The 18206-nt window shown below is 39.2% G+C and overlaps 1 protein-coding gene across 1 annotated transcript in view; it reads left to right on the forward strand.

Annotated features, from left to right (window-relative positions):
- Positions 1-1779: 1779 nt before the first annotated feature.
- The window catches only part of zcchc7 (zinc finger, CCHC domain containing 7), a 44626-nt gene continuing 28199 nt past the window's right edge, over positions 1780-18206 (forward strand). The window contains exons 1-3 of the mRNA XM_077525304.1: positions 1780-2009; positions 3716-4312; positions 4946-5132. Of these exons, the coding sequence (XP_077381430.1) occupies positions 3791-4312; positions 4946-5132 (709 nt within the window). The 5' untranslated portion in view covers positions 1780-2009; positions 3716-3790. The remainder of the gene's footprint in view (positions 2010-3715; positions 4313-4945; positions 5133-18206) is intronic.

Raw genomic sequence — 18206 nt, forward strand, 5'->3', positions numbered from 1 at the left:
GATGCCTCCATTCAGCTGGTCCCCGACCTTTTTCTAAAATAATAATAGTAAATACCAGCAAATGCATGGAAGTCCAAATCAGGCAGCCACATCACAATTTCGCTGAGGCAGTCAGGCATCCCGAACCCGCATCCAATTTAGGGAGATATGAGGAGCAGAGGAGGCGCAGACTCCCTCCTCTCACATACGCACCTCCCAAAAACAAAGTGGATGCAGGATTAGAAGTGTGCGTATGTGCATGTGCAGACATAGACAGCCTGAAAGAGTCGATAGTGAACGTATAGGTGCAGTCTAACCTTTGAAGGGAAACAATCCAACTCGGTGATGGCCTTTTCTATGTTGACACGCATGGGGACACCTCAAGAATCAGATGGCATTCACTCCCTGAATCCTTATTATAATACCATTCTCCACTACTATTATGAAAGTGATTCCCATAGTTGGATACATGCTTTGCAATTATTCTCTTGATATAAAGGAGAGGAAGACGCGGATGCTAATGCAACACTGTCATGAAAGTCAGGGTGGCGTAAATATTCTGCATTCAACTTGTTATGAATATGACTGATGGCGATAGCGAGTCTGTTGAAGTACATTTACATATAGATTTCCATTCCAATCAACGTGCAATAATAGTCCTGGCTTGAGGATTCCGAGCTGTTGCTCAGACATGCGTGCACACACAGCGAAGGTCTTGTGCACATTGTGACATTTCATATTTGGGCTGAAGGAAGATGAAATTGGGCTGAATGTGACTGTAGCAAAAGCTGAACCTGACGACATCCATCCAGACATAGTTGTGGCATTTCATAATCAAATGTTTCACAATAATGTGAGAACAAATATATTCTCCTTTGTGAAGTTGATTTGACTTTGCATGGCATTTCTGTCAGAAAAGTGCAGATACACAAGTAAACGCCCTCCAATCTCGAGAAGTGTCAGATCTGATTATGTTTCCTTTTGGCTGCAAGTCGATATGCAACAATACTCAGAGTAAAATTATAACGAGAATGACCTCCTAATCAATTCACCAAAAACAGCAGACAGAGTAACACCTAAAACAATGACTCCCAAGGTGCCAGGAAAGATCACAAGGGAGGCTGCTGGAAATGATCCAATTTCATTTAATTTGTTTGGAAATAATTGTTAAATTGCAGCTATATCTTTGTTAATTAGTTTATGCCAATTAACTAAACGCTCTTAATGGTACAAGGTAGAGTACTCATACAACAGAAAGTCTGCCTGTTGAGTCCTTGATTGTGTTCAATTAAACCTGATTTCACACTAAGTAAGTAAATTGAGATGAGATCATCATAATTTTTGTATTCTTCTTTGGGTCTGTGCACCAACTGCCAAGAGACTATTATTATTTTTGTAAATGTAAAACAAGGCCCTTGGCTCAGTAAATGAGAAACACACTAACCTGTCGAAGATACATTACCCCTAACAGCTACCACTGAGAAATTCATATTTATTGTACAATGATGTAATTTAAAATTATATATTATAATTTCACAAAATTATAAATAAATAAATAAATAAATAAATAAATAAATAAATAAATAAATAAATAAATACATAAATAAATAGTTAATAAATACTTGCTAAACATATGAACTGATTATTTTCTTCTTTAGTCACGAATCAATTTGTTGTTAGAGGCGCAAAGGGAAAAATAAATGCTTTGGAACATCTACAGGTACCGTAAACGGTAGGCTACTGTCGTGAATATGACTTAGCTCGTTCACTTTTCCAGCACATACACATAACACGCACAATATGGCATATAATATGCAAAATTAACAATGATAAAAAAAATTTTTTTTAAATGTCAAAATAATTTCAGTTACACGTTATTGTCTGGCTTTCCTGCAAAGCTCCGTGTTGGTTGGCCAGCCTCTTTTCCGTCGCGGAAACCCGGAAGTCAATCGTTGTGTTTCCTTCAGCAGAAGTGGAGACTTTACTGTACAGCATATGTGAGAACAGACGCATCAATTTGGGGCTTTAAGGTAAGGTCATGGATATATATTGTACAGATTAAACTACGTCATCATGATGTCGAACGACAGCAAACGTTGATATTTTCCCTCTTCGAGTGTTTTCGTGACTAATGTGCTCATTGTTTACATCCTGCTATGCTGTTTCGAGCACGTGGGCACAACTTTAATGACACATGCTGGCTAGATCAGTCACTATGTTAAAAATTTAAGTCCATAATATTTAATTTGTCAACAAGCACAATGCGTACGAGTTTTGTGAGAGTTTCGTTTTTAATTAAAATAGCTGCATGAGAGAGTCAATATGCGCTACAATGCGTCTGCCGGGTAGTTAGCATTTTGCTAACTAAGGCTACTGCCATACACAATATTCAAGATATGCGAATCTGTTAGTGTGTACTAATGATGAGCGTGTTCGAGGATGGATGCGTGTCAATGTGCGATATTCGGATACTGTGAATTACAGTATACTTAAGTTGTTGTACAAGTGATGTTACAACACGTCAACATGTCTACTTCAATTGGAGGGCAAGCCTACTAGTACACTACTAACGTCTCAGTAGCATATTATTTGTCATTCTACGTGAACGTATCTCTGTCCTAGAATCATATTTTTAAGTGCTTATGCTTTATTGAATGCATTAATTTTAATTTCACAGTTATATTAGTTTTACCAGATTACAGTTTCTGTGATCCGCTCAACTTTTTGCTGAGATTCTTCTTTTCTGTCCTTTTAATCCCCGTGGACGGCTTGTGACAGCCTAGCGTGGCGTTTTTGTAGCCGGTGGTCATTCTCAGAGGCCAATCATCTCCAGCCATCATGGTGCAGACACGTTGGACTAGACAGGGCAATGGGCCAGTACCATTTCTCAGTCCGCTGTGTCTGTGTGTGCACGCAAGAGAGATTGTGCAAATTAACTTCTAACATAATTATTATCCTGGTCCGCCAGATTTGTTCTTGGCCATCAGTTGACAGAATGTTTCTTTGCACTGAAACCATGATACAAAAAAAAGAGCGAAGGAAACAACTTAAAACGAGGGGAGGAGTGGAAGTGGACCGTGTTCTCCTCAGCTCGGTTAACAAGCCCACATGGATTTCAGAACCAAGACCAAAGTTTGTCCTGTAATTGATGTCAGCTTCTGAACTCTTGTTCCTAAGCACTAAAGATAATAGTTCAAATAGTTTTATACCAAGTCCACTGAAAATGGTCAATTTAGACTGGGAAGATGTGGATGAACTTTTAAACCACACAACTATATTGTAGAAATTTAGTTCACCACCTAATTTTGTTTTCATACAGAATCTGAATGATCATTACAACCAAATGGTGTATTTTCGATGACAATCACATGAACATGTTTGATCAATCGCACTGTTTAAATGTTTGTAGTCACTTATTTCTCCCTTTAATTTAGTAAAAATTGTCACAATACACTAAATTTTGCCCTACTTTTTTTGCACAATGGACTCTCAAAGGTCAAACATTATACGGGTAGTTTCAGATTCAACTCCCCCCCCCCCCCCCCCCCCCACCCTCATTTGAAATTGAGAATGTACTTGCTTGTCCCATAGCCACTCTCAGCTGTTAACATTCTTAACCTTCACATGCAAGTGTAAAAAAACACCAAAACAACCTCATCAATGTTTGTAAAACAAAAATGATTTTAAATAATGATAATGACACCTTTTTTGTTTGTGTTCATTTTTGTCTTCATAGTGTGAGTGGTCTGGGCGGCGTGCATGTATGCAACTGTGCATGTGAGTGCCTTTGTACGGAGGGTTCCTTGTGGTTATGTACTGCAGCTATGAGAACCGGCAGGCTCTGGAGGATGATCTCTACCAGGAAGGTGGGGAGGAATCTGAGGGGTCAGAGACCTTCAGTGAGCTGGAGTTCCATCTCTACAGTCAGGTCCACTATTCTTCCAACACGGGGGATTTGGAGGTGCCAGATGGAAAGCACCAACCCAGCCAGGAGATCCACGTGGCTGACAAGGCTGCAAAGATGGCCGTTAATGTAAACGTTGAAGACGCTGCCAAAAGCGGACCACCATCATCGAATACTGTGAAGCTCCAGCAGCAATGCAACAACAAGAGTGAGAAGAAGGTTAACCAAAAGAAGAAAAAACGTGGCCCTGAAATCCAAAGACCATTGCCAGGATTTGAGGAAGTCATCATCATTGATTCTGACGATTCTGAAGTTATAATCATCTCTGAAAGTCATTCCTCCGCTTCTGATGATGACGACGACATAGGGGTGTGTGCCTTGAAGGGAGGCAGTGTACACCGAGTGCAGAGTTCCACCAGGGCCCAAAAGGTAGTTGCAGAGATGCCAAGTGTTCCGGTGTTGTTACAGTTAGTTGCCTTACGTTCCACTGTTATGGTGAAGTGAAGTACAGCAGTTGTAAAATAAGAAATATTAAATAATGATGCAGTGCGCTTTTACAATGCATCACTAAAACATAGGCAAAATTGATAATATAACAAAAATACCAACTGTTATGGATTGTCCGCATTGTTATGGAATTCACTCAACTCAGGTTGAAGACGAGCAAGAATAGAGGTAGGTAATTGTGAGCTACCATGTTTGTCAGCATGCCGCTGACCCGCTGTTCTTCTGCCAGTGACTTCAGTGATTTAATGCATCACTGTTCATTGCACTGCAGTGAAAGCTAGCAGAGTCAGACGTTCACCGAAAGCCACTTGAGGCTATCCGCAACTGCGGCTAATAGTTTAATATCAGCGTTGAGGAACAAGGGCAGCGGTTTCTTTTGATGTTTTACGTGTATACTAACGACAACTTTATTTCTCGTAGAATAAATGAAATGACACCGCATTGTGTACTTACTCGCCAGTCAGTTGACTGTTAAACATAGAATGAGTAGATTTTGGAAGTAAATCTTTGTTAAATGTAACCTAAGCATTTTTCATATGTTTGTTTTCTTTTTAGACACCCCATAAAAAGGTGATTAATATTGCTCCAGTGACTTTGGGTTCAAGGAGCTCAAAATTATCCACTTCGCCCAACTCCTCCGATTCGGATATTCTGGAAAACTGGATGATCCTGGGTCAAGCCAAGCAGGATGGAGACCATTTCATTTCACTCAATGTGGAAGGAAATGTTGACAGCATTGCAGGTGTGTGTTTGTTTCTTTAAAGAGGAAGTCAACCCTAAAATATTATTTGCAGTAATATGTTCTTTGCAGCACGACTAGTCTAAACACAGTTTTGTGATTCGTATTTTTTGTGGAATATGAGTTAAGCAGCAAAATCCATCCGCTTTTGTCCATCTAGAGGCGGACATTTTGCCACTTGCTGTCGATTTAAATTGACATCACAGTTGTTCAGGGCTCAGGTAACAACCACTCATGGCTCACCTTTTTTCTGAACCTGAACCGTGATTGGTCATTACCTGAGCCCGAGCAGCTATGATGTCATTGTCAGTCGACATCAAGTGGCAAAATGAGATAGATAAGGGCTCCAGGTGGAGGAGTGGAACCGTCACTTGCCTTTGGTGCCGGTTGGCGTGGGTTCGATTCTCCGCCTGGGAGAGGCCCATGTGTGTGGCCTACAAGAAGTAGGCCACGTGTGTGTGAGGGAGTGGGTATAAAAAAATTAGATAGATAAAAATGGGTGGATTTTGCTGCTTAAAGGCGCAGTCTGCCGGTTTGACTCTAGAAAAGACACTTTTTAAATACAGGATTTAAACAAAAAAACTACTTCTCAATTTACAGATCAGGGCTTGTCTTCATTTCTGGTGGTGAAGCTCACAGAAGCTTACATGTGTGAATGAGTGAGTGAAAAAAAAAAAATCCATGCGTGCTGTCACATTGCCGCGGGAGTGACGTCACGCAGCCGGCAAATTTGCCCGGCCCCGTTTGCGACACACCACCCCCCTCCCTGCGATTGGCTGGAGCGTTGTCAACACTGACTTTCAACAGAAACGTCCCGCTATTTACAAAACAAACACAAAATGGCAAAATACAGGCTGGGGTGGTGGGCGTTTAGGACAAAATCACCACCAGAAATGAAGACGAGCCCTGATCTGTAAATTGAGAAGTATTTTGTTTAAATCCTGTATTTAAAAAGTGCAATTTCCAGAGTCAAACCGGCATACTGGGCCTTTAACTCTGTCATATTCCGCAAACACAAGAGTAATCGGAATGGTGGGAGATCAGTGGGGACACAGTAACACAATAATGTGAAAATGTTTGGGTTGACTCCCACTTAAATAAGTTATTATGGCTAAGTTATTTCTTCTTTGGACCCATTTCTGGTCGTATGCGGTCCAGCTCATTTAGAAATTGCGATAAAACTTTCAAAGCATTAATGGCAAAGAGTGGGCATGATTCGAATGAATTGATCCGTTTTAGGAGAATGAGATGCATGACATCATAATTGCCACCTTCTGTTGTGATGCAAAGTATGAAATACTTGTTGTACAGTGACAATTGTTTTCAACACAACAGGGTGGGAAATGTTATTTTTTCACTGTCATCCTACCCCTGTTGGGGCTGGAAAATTGACAGCTCAGCTTCGTCGCCCACATTCTTATGTTTGTAGACACAGAAAATGTTTGCCTTTAACAGGCAATGAGAAAAGAAGTTTTGCGTATAATGTAGCATCTTTGGAAATTTGTAAGCGCTTTGCATTCTCTACACTGTCGGGTCAGCTGCTCTCCTCTCTGATGCATCTTTAACGATGTTTGTGTGCCTCATGTATTGATATGTACGTGGAGGGCTTGTGCGAATTTGTTTATCAAATATTCTACCTCTCATCAGCATGCATGTGCTGCGCGCACACACACACACACACACACCCACACACACACACACACACACACACACACACCCACACCCACACACACTCATAACACTAATGCCAAAAACAAACAAGAGAGATACAAGAGCATCAAAGGAGAAGGTGAGGGGGGTCGGGAGAGATGGGAGTAATCAAAAAAATGAATAAAAATGTTTGGCGCAAATCTCTTCAGATCTACACATTATCTTAACCTGCAGCCTCAGCAACCCCTCCAAGCCAACCCCCCCCCCCCTTCCTACCTACGGCGCCTCCATCTCATTCTTTTATCCAATTTCCTCACTATTGTCCTCCCTCTCTGTCTCCCCCTTTCTCCCTCCCTCTGTCTCTTGCACCGCTTCTTCCTCATTTGAATTTCCCTGGGCTGATGTTTCTGCAAGAGTGCCCCCTGACTTCCGCACACAGGCGTTGTAAAGGAGGGCGCCTGTAGCTGAGACTTTTGGCCTGTTTGTTGGGGGGCAAGGAGGATTTTGGAGCGCCGGTCTCCCCTCCTTTTGGCTGGCTTTCTGACTGTGTCGTCTGGCTCCTCTCTGTGATCTTTGGAGCTTGACCTCATGTCTGCACACGGGGGTTCATGGGTGTGGTGTGAAAAGGGGTCTTAAAGTGAGTGAGACGGGGCGGTGTATTTTGCCCCCCAAAATTAAATGAAAGTGAAGAAATTTCATGGACGAGCCTCATTTGTCTTGAGCCGATGCATTTGTCACAGAAGAATTGCTCATTTTGCTATTATATGCTATATTAATCATGAAATTAAATTGAGAATCCAGGAGGCTAATGTGCCCGCAATATAATTTCTTTGGGTAACTAAATATTTGCAAAACATTTAGCCCTTTTTATAATCAGCTTATTATTGTGTTAATCCTTGAGATTCTCACTGAGCTGAAGTCCCCCAAGGTATGCTGCAAGTGTCACGAGACAGTTTTCTCTATTAAAAATTCTTCATGTGCTTTGATTTTGTTTTAATGAAGAAATGTTAAGTTCAGATAAAACTGTTTCTGTTGCAGCATTTGTGCAATGCCCGCCATTGTTTCTTTTGCTGAATCTCTGTGTGTCCATTTGTGTATGCCACCATACCTCCTCCAAAGAGGATGCAAATTGGTGTGGCCATCCAAAAATCTAATTAATATGAAGCTTTGCAAAATGGATTTATCAGATTATATACTTGTATTCTTTCATATATCCACCTTCTTTTCAAAGTCGAAAAACATGACTTGCGGAGCATTTGCTTTAAGGTGCAAACCACCGGTAAATTACATATAAATAAATAAGAAAATATAATAATAATTTTGAAAAACTAAATGCGCAAAATAAATAAATAAATACGTAAATAAATAAATAAATAAAAAGTCTGGACAAACCTTTCCAACTGTCAAACAAAGAGGCTGTATTGTCATACCTGCTGGTTGACTGGTGTTAATTAATTACCCCAGAGTGTGGGTGAAGATACACTTAGCAATGATATATTATTTCTATACTGTATATGGCAATTAGCCACAATAATATGAAAACCTGCACAATGTATAAACTATGTAGTGTGCTATATGAAAAATTCATTCATTTTATGACAGTCATTGGGGTATTAATTTAACGTTGTTTATTACTGTGGTTATAGTTTAGTGGTCTCTATCTGCATTCTCCACTGCTTCACAGAGTACAATACAATACATGAGGAACTTCCTGTGTATTGACTCATGTTCAGACCTGTACAGTACTCAGTCTGATGCTGTGTACAGTTCATCATGGCTTTGTTTCTTTATAGCTTAAATATAACTCACAAATGTAAATAGTTTATGATTTTTGAATAGCCAATGACACTGGATCCCACTACCATAGAAACACCAATGCATTGAGCAGCACATCCCAAAAAAAAAAATAATAATAATAAATTTAAAAAAATCCTAGTAAACAGAACGTTTGAACAGAATGTTTAAAGGAGCATTTATTCAAAGATTCTAAGTACCAGCATATCCTTATGCTTGCATTATCTTGTGTTATATTGATTATATTGTGTTTTTGAGTTAATTTATATAAATACTGAGTAAAAAAAACAAAAACCTTCACTTCTGTTTTTGTTGTTTATACTCATCAGATCAAGAAAATCCCCCTTATTCCCAAAGATACCGCCATGTTGCAAAAAAAAAAAAAAAAGCTGTATGGTGTCTATGTCACTTGTTGGCTTGTTATTAAGTCCAAACCTCACTTGGGCTAAGTTAATTTGTTGAGTTGTATTTTATCGCTCCATATTACTGCCAACTTTAGTGAGAATATTCCAAAGTGTTAGGGATGCATTTTTGTGTGGTGGGGTTGTGAAATGCTTTTCGGTTTTCATGGTATGATTGTATGGGTAATGCGCCCCCTTGTGGAGACATTATAATGGTTCTTCATAGATTTTGCTTGAACTGAATTATCATTGTCAAGGATTAGCGTGATTATTGTGTGACATCTTCATTCCTCGAAAATTTCTGTATTTGGGGGAGGAGCTAAGGTTAGCTTGTTGTTGCTATGAAGTGCATGGCCGTGTGGCTAACTCCAAACACAAGCTAACCAGCGACAGATGTTTTGTTATTGCTTGACAGTTGATGATTATAAATTGGATTGTTCTTCACTTTTTTTAAGTTGAAATAAATTGAAGAGAAAGAGTAAGTTAGTATTCTTAGAAAAACGTCGGCGGTAGTGTGTAGCTATCATAAGTTCAAACTAGGTCCGCCACTGAGCCCACGTAGCCTGTATACACATCCCGTTACTGAGGGGCAGTTTTAGTGATTTCAACTGACTTTGCAGGTGTGGTTATAGGTTTGTGACCCACATTCCTTAAGCCCCGTTTCTATGCTCGTATTTTGTTTGTTTTCCTGTGTGTGTAACAGGTATGCACAGTATGTCTAATAGTGTTTGTATGCCTTAACCTCTTCTCTGCGTGCTTGTCAAATCACATTCGCTTAACGTAGCCTCTTGCTCCAACCTTACCTCCTCTAAAAAGTGAGCGGAAAAAGGGAGTAAAAGTGGGAAGAGCGAGGACAATCTGCATCCAAAGGCAACCAGAGGGAACAAAACCGGACCTCCCCAAAATCCGGCTTGTACCCTAAGAGGTGTGCATGCCCTGAATGAATTTGGGGCAAAGGAGGGGAGTGTGCTGAAGCTAAACTTTGAATAAGTGGTTAAAGTCTCTCGCTCAGTGGTCACACTTTCTTGTCTCCCTTTGCCCCTCCAGTCGTGGTAAGTGCCAAACTTTGTACGAGGCTTAGTGTGCGTGTGTGCGTGAGTGAGTGTGCGCCCGTGGTGAATTAAAAGGAAAGGAGCATATTTTTTATGTGCTTTTCCCTTGATATGTTTTTCCTACTTATCTCGCCTTGTATTGTTATGTTTGACATGAGCCAGGGCTTTAGGGATGCGTTTGAATTTGTTCTTTTTCCCACAATCTGTCTGGCTCCTTTTGCGGGCCTGTTGTGTGTTTGGAACTTTCTGGGTTCGAACTCGCGTGCCAGGCTGCAGTGCAAATACAGACACGCTGGGTACGCTGCATTTGTTGCTGCAGTTCTGGATGTTTGCGATTATATTTTGGAGATTCATATTCGAAAATGAGATTACCGTAACACGCAACTGGCAGTGTGAAGAAAGTGTTTGTGTGGGTGGGCGGGCATGCGCCGCAGTAGGGAGGCATGGATAGGATCAGTGCTTATCTTGGCTGCACAGTGCCACACGAGGTGTAACGCCACACCCACACTACCACACAGTGTGTTTGAACAGACACACGCGCACGATGAAAATGCTGTGCCACAGTTTTGATTTTTTTAATATCTTTTTTTTTTTTTTTTTTTTTTTTTTTATACACAAAGCATATGCAAATGACTCATATAATCATAACCATATTTCGAGCAAATCCATGTTTATATTAAAATGTTAACATTCATGCAAGTCATGTTTAAAATTGTTATGCTAGGCTACACGGATGTAATTTTTTTAATTGATTTTTTACTGAATTTGAATGTTGCTGTTATTTTCTATATTATTTACCAATTTTAATTATGTTTACAACAAACACCCAGCTACAAATAATATGCACAAGTTACTGTAAAATGGATTTATGAATATTTTGCTCTTCAGAAATCCTGAGCGGATAGTTGGCTTTTCGTTTTTCATTCTTATGCAGCTAGAGATTGGTGCTGATTTGTTATTTTTTATTTTTTTGCCATTGATGAAAGTAATGCGGATAACAATTAAGGTTTTGAAATGGAATTTTAGTGGTTATTTTCATATTTTAGTTAAGTGTATTGCCCGATAGAAATTAAGGATTTATTTATTTTTTGCCACTGTATGACAATGTAACCATTTTTTTGCGAAGATAACTTTTGCAGAATTAAGTTGGGGCACGGCTCCGCTGTTGTTGGAAGTGGGTTTATCCCCGGTCTGAGATTTTGTTTTTGGTTTGTATGGTTCCGTGTGTGAAGCTCCGATAGTCCGGTCAAATATAATGCAATATACGGACTTGTGCGGTTGCGTAAAAATTGCCTTTTTCTATCTAAATTGCAGTTTGCTGTGGTACACATCCTAGTCACATTAGATTTTTTCCACGTTTTATTGATTTATCTGTTCTACTGTAATTAAAGCTATGAGCGAATTAAACTATATTTTATATTTTTGTACAGAAATGGCCTTGAGATCTATTACATTTTGTCTTGTTTACTGTACCCCTCTTGTCACATTTTCCAACATGTTGATGACTCCCAGTAGTAGTTGTTTTTAATAAATTTAGTGGTACTATTAACATTTAGATGGAGTAAACCATCCCGTTTCAAAGCAATGTTTGTCAAATAATGTATGAAAATGTCTATGCGCCCCCCCCCCCATTCTTGGCAACGTAAAAATAACCCGAAACATCTGCAGCTGTGGTTGCAGGTGCTCATTTGTATTAATGCGGCTTTTTGTTCTTTACTATAAAGAGCGGCATCTTAATGTACTGTAGATGACAATATTTGTAAGTGCAGGCAAGCTGTCTAGAAACTTCTTCTAATGCATGTTGACCGTTAGATTGTGGTTCATAGTTGTTACAAAATGGTTTATTGAGTATATCAACTCCTATTCTTGTGTACCTTTTTGTTCACGAGAAAATACACCGTAGTAAATGTGATGTGAGTTGTGTGTCCCATAGCACGCCTGAAGTGAGCCCAATAAGCGTGCCCGTGTCAACAGTAACTTTCACTGTCAGTAATTCCTTTTACAGTCAGAAATACGAAATTATTTTCAGTGAGGCGCAGTTAAACGTGTTAAAGCTGCTGTGAGTTTTCTTTTGTTTTTGCAGGGGGTGAGTCTTTGATTGCTATTACTGTAGCCTGCAGGAAGTGTTATAGTGTGGATCTCAATTACTTGTTATGCATGTTTTGTATGTCTTTATTTTACCGGAATATCCCACTGATGTCTGTTTTAATGTTTCAAGCAAACCCTCAGTGGAGATTGTGCCCCAAAGCTAATGGATAACGCACTCACATGAAAACACATACAAAACGCATAAAATTCAATTCAATTAAAGTTAAAAACCATAATGCCTTAATCTCACATTTTAAGTACGAAAAGATTGTAATGAGAACATTGAACATTACTGTAACATGTACACAATACATTTTTAAAAATAATTATTAAAAAAAATATGTGATGACTTGTATAGGTAAAGTATGTCAATAAATGGGATATATATATATATATATATATATATATATATATATAATTGTTGTAGGTGTTTTATATACACTGTTTGTTCGTAATATTTTCTGACCTTTTTGGCTCACCTGGATTAGAAGTGGGAATGTCAATTACAATTACCAATACTAATCATACTAATTAAACAATCACTTGATGGAAATATAATTATTGTTGAGGGGGAGGAGGTCTTCGGAGTGAGAGGTGGTGTCCCAAGAGACTGTATTAATTTCTCTACTTTCATTTTAGCCGGAGAACTTATTGTGCGTGTTTGATTGTGGGGCCGGCAGGGGTGGTCAAGAGGGCTTTATTAACTAGTAGCCCTAGGTGGTGTTATATTTTGGGGGCGGGGTTGTGGCATGAAAGCCAAGGGGCTTTAGAGGTTTATGTATTAATATTAATGCATGTTTGAAATGAGGAACAGGAAGTTGAGGGTTGGGCTGGGCGGTGAGGAAAGCGGTCATGGACCCCTTAACGCGATTTTCTTGATCTGCCCAAATTTCTGTGTGACCACCAGCACCAGCAAAGCAGGTTTTGTTGTAATCTGCAGTTCAGACACACGCATATGATTAGTGGACTTGTGTCTTATTTATGTATTTTTACAAGGTCCCACTTGTGTGTGTTGGATTCTTGGCAGTGGTGAATCCCACCTTGTGTTGAAAAGTCCTCTCTAGAGGCTCCTAGCTGTGTGCGCATTGGCCATTACACGACTTCTCCCGGTGTCTCTTAATTAAGGGCCTCGTCAGGCACAGACCAGCTGGGCCCGGTCTGGTTTCACTGGCGCTTGCTTTAATTGCAGCGCAGTTGCAATTGCAGCGTTTCCACGTCCATCTTGGGCCCTCGGTCGAGAGTGCTTGTTTCTCAGCTGTAGTTTACTTTGGTATTCGCGATTCTGTTACTGCTAGATTTAGATGCCTTTTGTAAGAGAGAAAGGCGTGAAGAAACTCGTGTATGTCAAACGAAAGATGCACACTTCATTTTGGAGCATCAGTGTAGCTTCACCCTTTTTAAGCATTGTATGTGTCTGTCAAATTCAAGTCTTTGCTCAAAGCACTTTTTCCTGAACGCACACACGTGAGTGCATTAAAACACCAAGGCTGGCCCTTTATCCCAGGGATTATGGTTAAATGAAATGCTGAGATCGTGGCGGCTAGCGGACGATAAAGCCGAAGTCGGTGCGGGGGCAAAAATAATTAGAGTGGATAAAAATCAGAGCCAAGGAGATAGTTAGTTACTTGCTCGTTGGGGAGTTTAGGCATTGATATTTCTGAACTGGCTGTCAGACAAACAGGCGCTTGCACACACACTTGATTGCTGTTTAACGTTACACTAGTGTGTAGATGCAAGGCTTTTCATATTTTTGGTGGTGTGGTATCTTAAATTGAAAACACACTTGGACTTTACACAGTCTTTGCACACTTCTTCAAGTTCTTTTGTTGGACCAGCTGAACTATTCTCACTTTGCTCCAACAAAATGAAACATCCAATTGTACTTGCTACTTGAATATGTTTGCTATTCAATCAAAATGATATCCAATATACACTAATTAACAAACAAAGTAAAATTGTTCTTCTTTGAATGATGCAAAAACATTACATTGTTTGAAATTGTAAAGCACAAACTGGCCTGGCCCTAAAATTGTATTTAATATGGCCGGACTGATTTGGATTTTTTGAGGCTGATGCCGATTCAGATATTTGGCAGAATAAAATCCTGATATCTGATTAATTGGCCGATTCATAAAATAACAATAAATTAAAAGTATACTTCACTTAGTTAGCCAATTATAGCAATAAAAGGTTAATATTTTGTCTATAATTTATTTGATACTTTCTTTATTTTTCACGTACAATTAGTACCTTTAAAAACACATTTTGCAACTTGCTGTCGACTGAAAATGACATCACAAGGGCTCTTGTAACTAATCACAGCTCACCTGTTTCCTAGGTTTGGTCATGTGACATTCACAAGCTGAGCTTTGATTGGTTACCTGAGCCTTTGTGATATCATTTTTAGTCAAACAGCAAGTTGCAAAATGTGTTTTTAAAGGTACTAATTGTACATGAAAAATAATGAAAATATGAAATTTATTATGGTCAAAATAATGATTGCCAGGTTGATGGCTAAATAAGTAAAGTATCCCTTTAAATATTTTATTTTATATCATTTATTTGTCCCTTAATGCTTACAACAATGAACATATGAATTACAAGCAGTACATTTGCTTGCTTCAAAAAACAAAAAAAAACAAAAAACAAAAGCATCCCGTTTGAAACATTCCACAGGTGAACAGGTTCATTGAAAACAGGTGACTTTAATAATTGGGTAAAAAAAGGAGCATCCCCGAAAGGTTCAGTTGTTTACAAGCAAGGATGGTGTGAGGTTCACCAATTTGTTAACAGCTTTATGAGTAAATAGTCCAGCAGTTTAAAAATAAGTTCTCTCAACGTACAATTGGGGATTTCATAATCTGCGGTTCATTACATCTTCAAAAGATTCACAGAATCTGTAGACATCTCTGTACCTAAGCGGCAAGGCCAAAAACCAACATTGAATGCTCAGGAGGAGGATATTGCCACATGGACTTAGGAAGACTTCAGAAAACCATTGCCAGTTAACACAGTTGGCCAGAATATTATACGAATACAAGTTAAAATTCTACCATGCAAAACAAACCAACACTATGTCAACAACACCCAGAAATGCCACCGGCTCTCTGGCCTAAAATCATCTGAGATGGACTGAAGCAAAGAGGAAAAGTGTGCTGTGGTCTGACGAGTGCACATTTCAATTTTTGGGGGGAGTCGTGGATGCTGTATAATCTGGGCCAAAGAGGAAACGGACCATCTGAGTTGTCATTGCCGCAAAGGTCCAAAGCCAGCATCTGTGATGGTATGGGTGTGCGTTAGTGCCCATGGCATGGCTAACGTCATACTGAAAGGCACATGCAGGTTTTGTAGCAAAATGTGCCCTGTTTATTTCAGCAAGACTAACCACATTCTGAAAGTGTTACAACAGTGTGGCTTCATAAACAAGTACGAGTACTAGACTGACCTGCCATCAGTCCAGACCTGTCTCCCATTGAAGATGTTTTGCGCATTATCAAGCATGAAACAGACAGAAACCCCGTACCAAGCAAGCAAGAAAAAAAATCCACCTACAGTGCTTCAAAATTGGTGTCCTGATCTGCCAAACAGTTATTGATTGTTGTTAAGAGGAAATTGACTTAACACAGTGGTGAACATGCCCCCGTCCCAGTTTTTTGGAATATGTTGCAGGCATCAAATTCAAAATGAGTACATTTTTGAAAACAAAACAAATATTTCTGACACTCTTTCAGTGTTGTCTATTCAAGTGACGATAGGTCGAAAGGGGTTTGCAAATCATTGTCATTTTATTTTAATTAGTATTTTTAAAAAAAAATATATATTTTTTAATGTTTTAAACTGTCCTAACTTTATTGGAATTGGAATTTTTACATTCTTGTCCACCAATCAGGCAATGACAAAGCGATGGCATCTGGCATTGTTCTTGTGTGGTCACTGTCACTTGTCAGGTGTGAACAAATAACCACATTTTGATCTACCAAGATTTTGTGGCTGGACAACATTTGTCAGGTGACTGTACTTGTGTCCTTCTGGTGCAGACTGATCAATATTAATTGTGTTGGAGTGTCTCTGGGCCGTTTCTCTTTGTATTGTATTGCACTGGCCCTTTGTGTCACGGGAGCAGGAGAGAGAAGGCATGAGGGCGTAAGAGAACGGAAGATCAGAGGGCTGGAGAGAAAGGAAATTGCTGATATTTGATTTATTAATTTGATTGTTTTGTTTTCAACGTACTGTATAAATAAAATGTATAAAATATAAGCTAAAAAAAAGGGGGGGATAAATTACATCATTCGGCACAGTTTGCAGGGAGGGATGACGGGACTATGGAAGCTGGAAGAGACGGACGGGAAATATGGGGAGGTTGGGTAGCCATGTTGAAGATTGGCTCATGGGAGTAGCATGGTGACTATTTTCAGAAATTTGATGCCACCACCAAGTACAGTATGTTCTTTTTATCCACGTGGGTTTACACCAACCTGTATTTTGTTTTTGTGTTTTACTTTTAATAGTGCTTTTATGCTCGCATCTGATGACGTGTTTGTAAAGTTGAGTTAGATGTTGTGGTTAACTCATTTTTCATAGTAAAGAATGTTACTTAAAAAGCATGGCTTCTACAGTTAATTAAGGATTTATGATGGTATTAATTCGTACCTGAACCAGAGCATTTGTATTTCGTATTGTAGTTATTTCCTGTCCTGTCTTCTGGGAGCAATTGAGTTTAATTCCCAACCAATAAGTTTATAAGTTTGAAGTTGCTTTTAATGTTGTTGCATGATTCCAGTGCCTGTGTTTTTGCCAAGATGAGTGCCACTGAAATAAGTGAATGCGAGCTCTCACGCACACACTTGCATACATAAAACTCCCACCTTGTCTGGCACGCTTGGACTAAGCAAGTGAAAAACCTTACAGTTCTATTATTCAATCCACATTCAAATAGGCTCATCAGGAAGGCTCCTGCTTTTTTTTGTATCATCTGTCAAAAAAGGAAGAGGATAGATTGAATAGAGGGGAACAAATTGAAGTAAGACCCCCCCCTTCCTGACAGCCTCGCTTACTTTCCTGCTGTTGATTTTAAAAACACACATATTATGTGCAGATTTGACAGGAAGTTGTTTGATGCTCATTGTAAGTCAACCTGCTCTAGCTTTTTAGCTGTCAATCACTGAGGTTTTTTTTTTTTTTTTTTTTCTTGGTTCTCAGTTTAACCATCTGAGTGTGGGCGGAAGTGATACATATTTGAAGATGATGCAATCATGGACCGAATAAAGTTGAAAAACTAATTACTAGTATATTTGTGGGATAAGAATTAAATCTACGCACACGTCTTTAAAATACTCTGTCCATTTTACCTCTTTTAACCAGGCGTCCTACATTTCTCTACTGCCCTCTTTCCCCAAAATGTTCACCCCAAACTAGATGCATAGAATTGTCCAAAATGTCTATAAAGCCATTATACTTTGAGCAACAAATGAAGTGAAAAATTACAGTTCATGCTCTTCGCTGCACACCAAGCGATTAACCACTGCACATGTACCGCCGTGCTGCCATCGAAAATACTGTTACCAAAGACTTCTGATTTTCTGGGATTCAAAATTTGAATGACTGTTGAACATGCAGATGTAACAGCTAAAAAAAAAAAGCATGAGCCTTCACCAAAAAAAAAAAAAAAAAAAAAAAAAAAGTTTCCGATTTCTAAGTGTAAGCAAGACCTAGCCGGCATTGCTGCGTTACCACACCATACCAGTTGAGTGTTTGATGGAAATGTTGCATATCCAAAACCGTCACTTTAAAAAACAAAAACAATAAAAAAAACTGGCATATTTGTTGACCCCATAACATTGCATTATCAACAAGACAAGCCATTTAAAACACTTAACTCTTTGACTGCCAAAAATGTTTAATAACGATTAGTAAAAAAAAATTATTTATTTATTTATTTATTTTTAAATCAATGGGCAGTGCAACGGCTAAATGCAGTGCTGCCTGGTCAATGCGTCATGAAAACAAAAACACCCACTATCTATGGACAGCAGATGGCAGCATTGTATCTCTTTTCAGTGGGATGCGGGTGTATGAAATTACAATGAAACATG

The sequence above is a fragment of the Festucalex cinctus genome, chromosome 6 (assembly GCF_051991245.1).
Source record: "Festucalex cinctus isolate MCC-2025b chromosome 6, RoL_Fcin_1.0, whole genome shotgun sequence".
Lineage (NCBI taxonomy): Eukaryota > Metazoa > Chordata > Actinopteri > Syngnathiformes > Syngnathidae > Festucalex > Festucalex cinctus.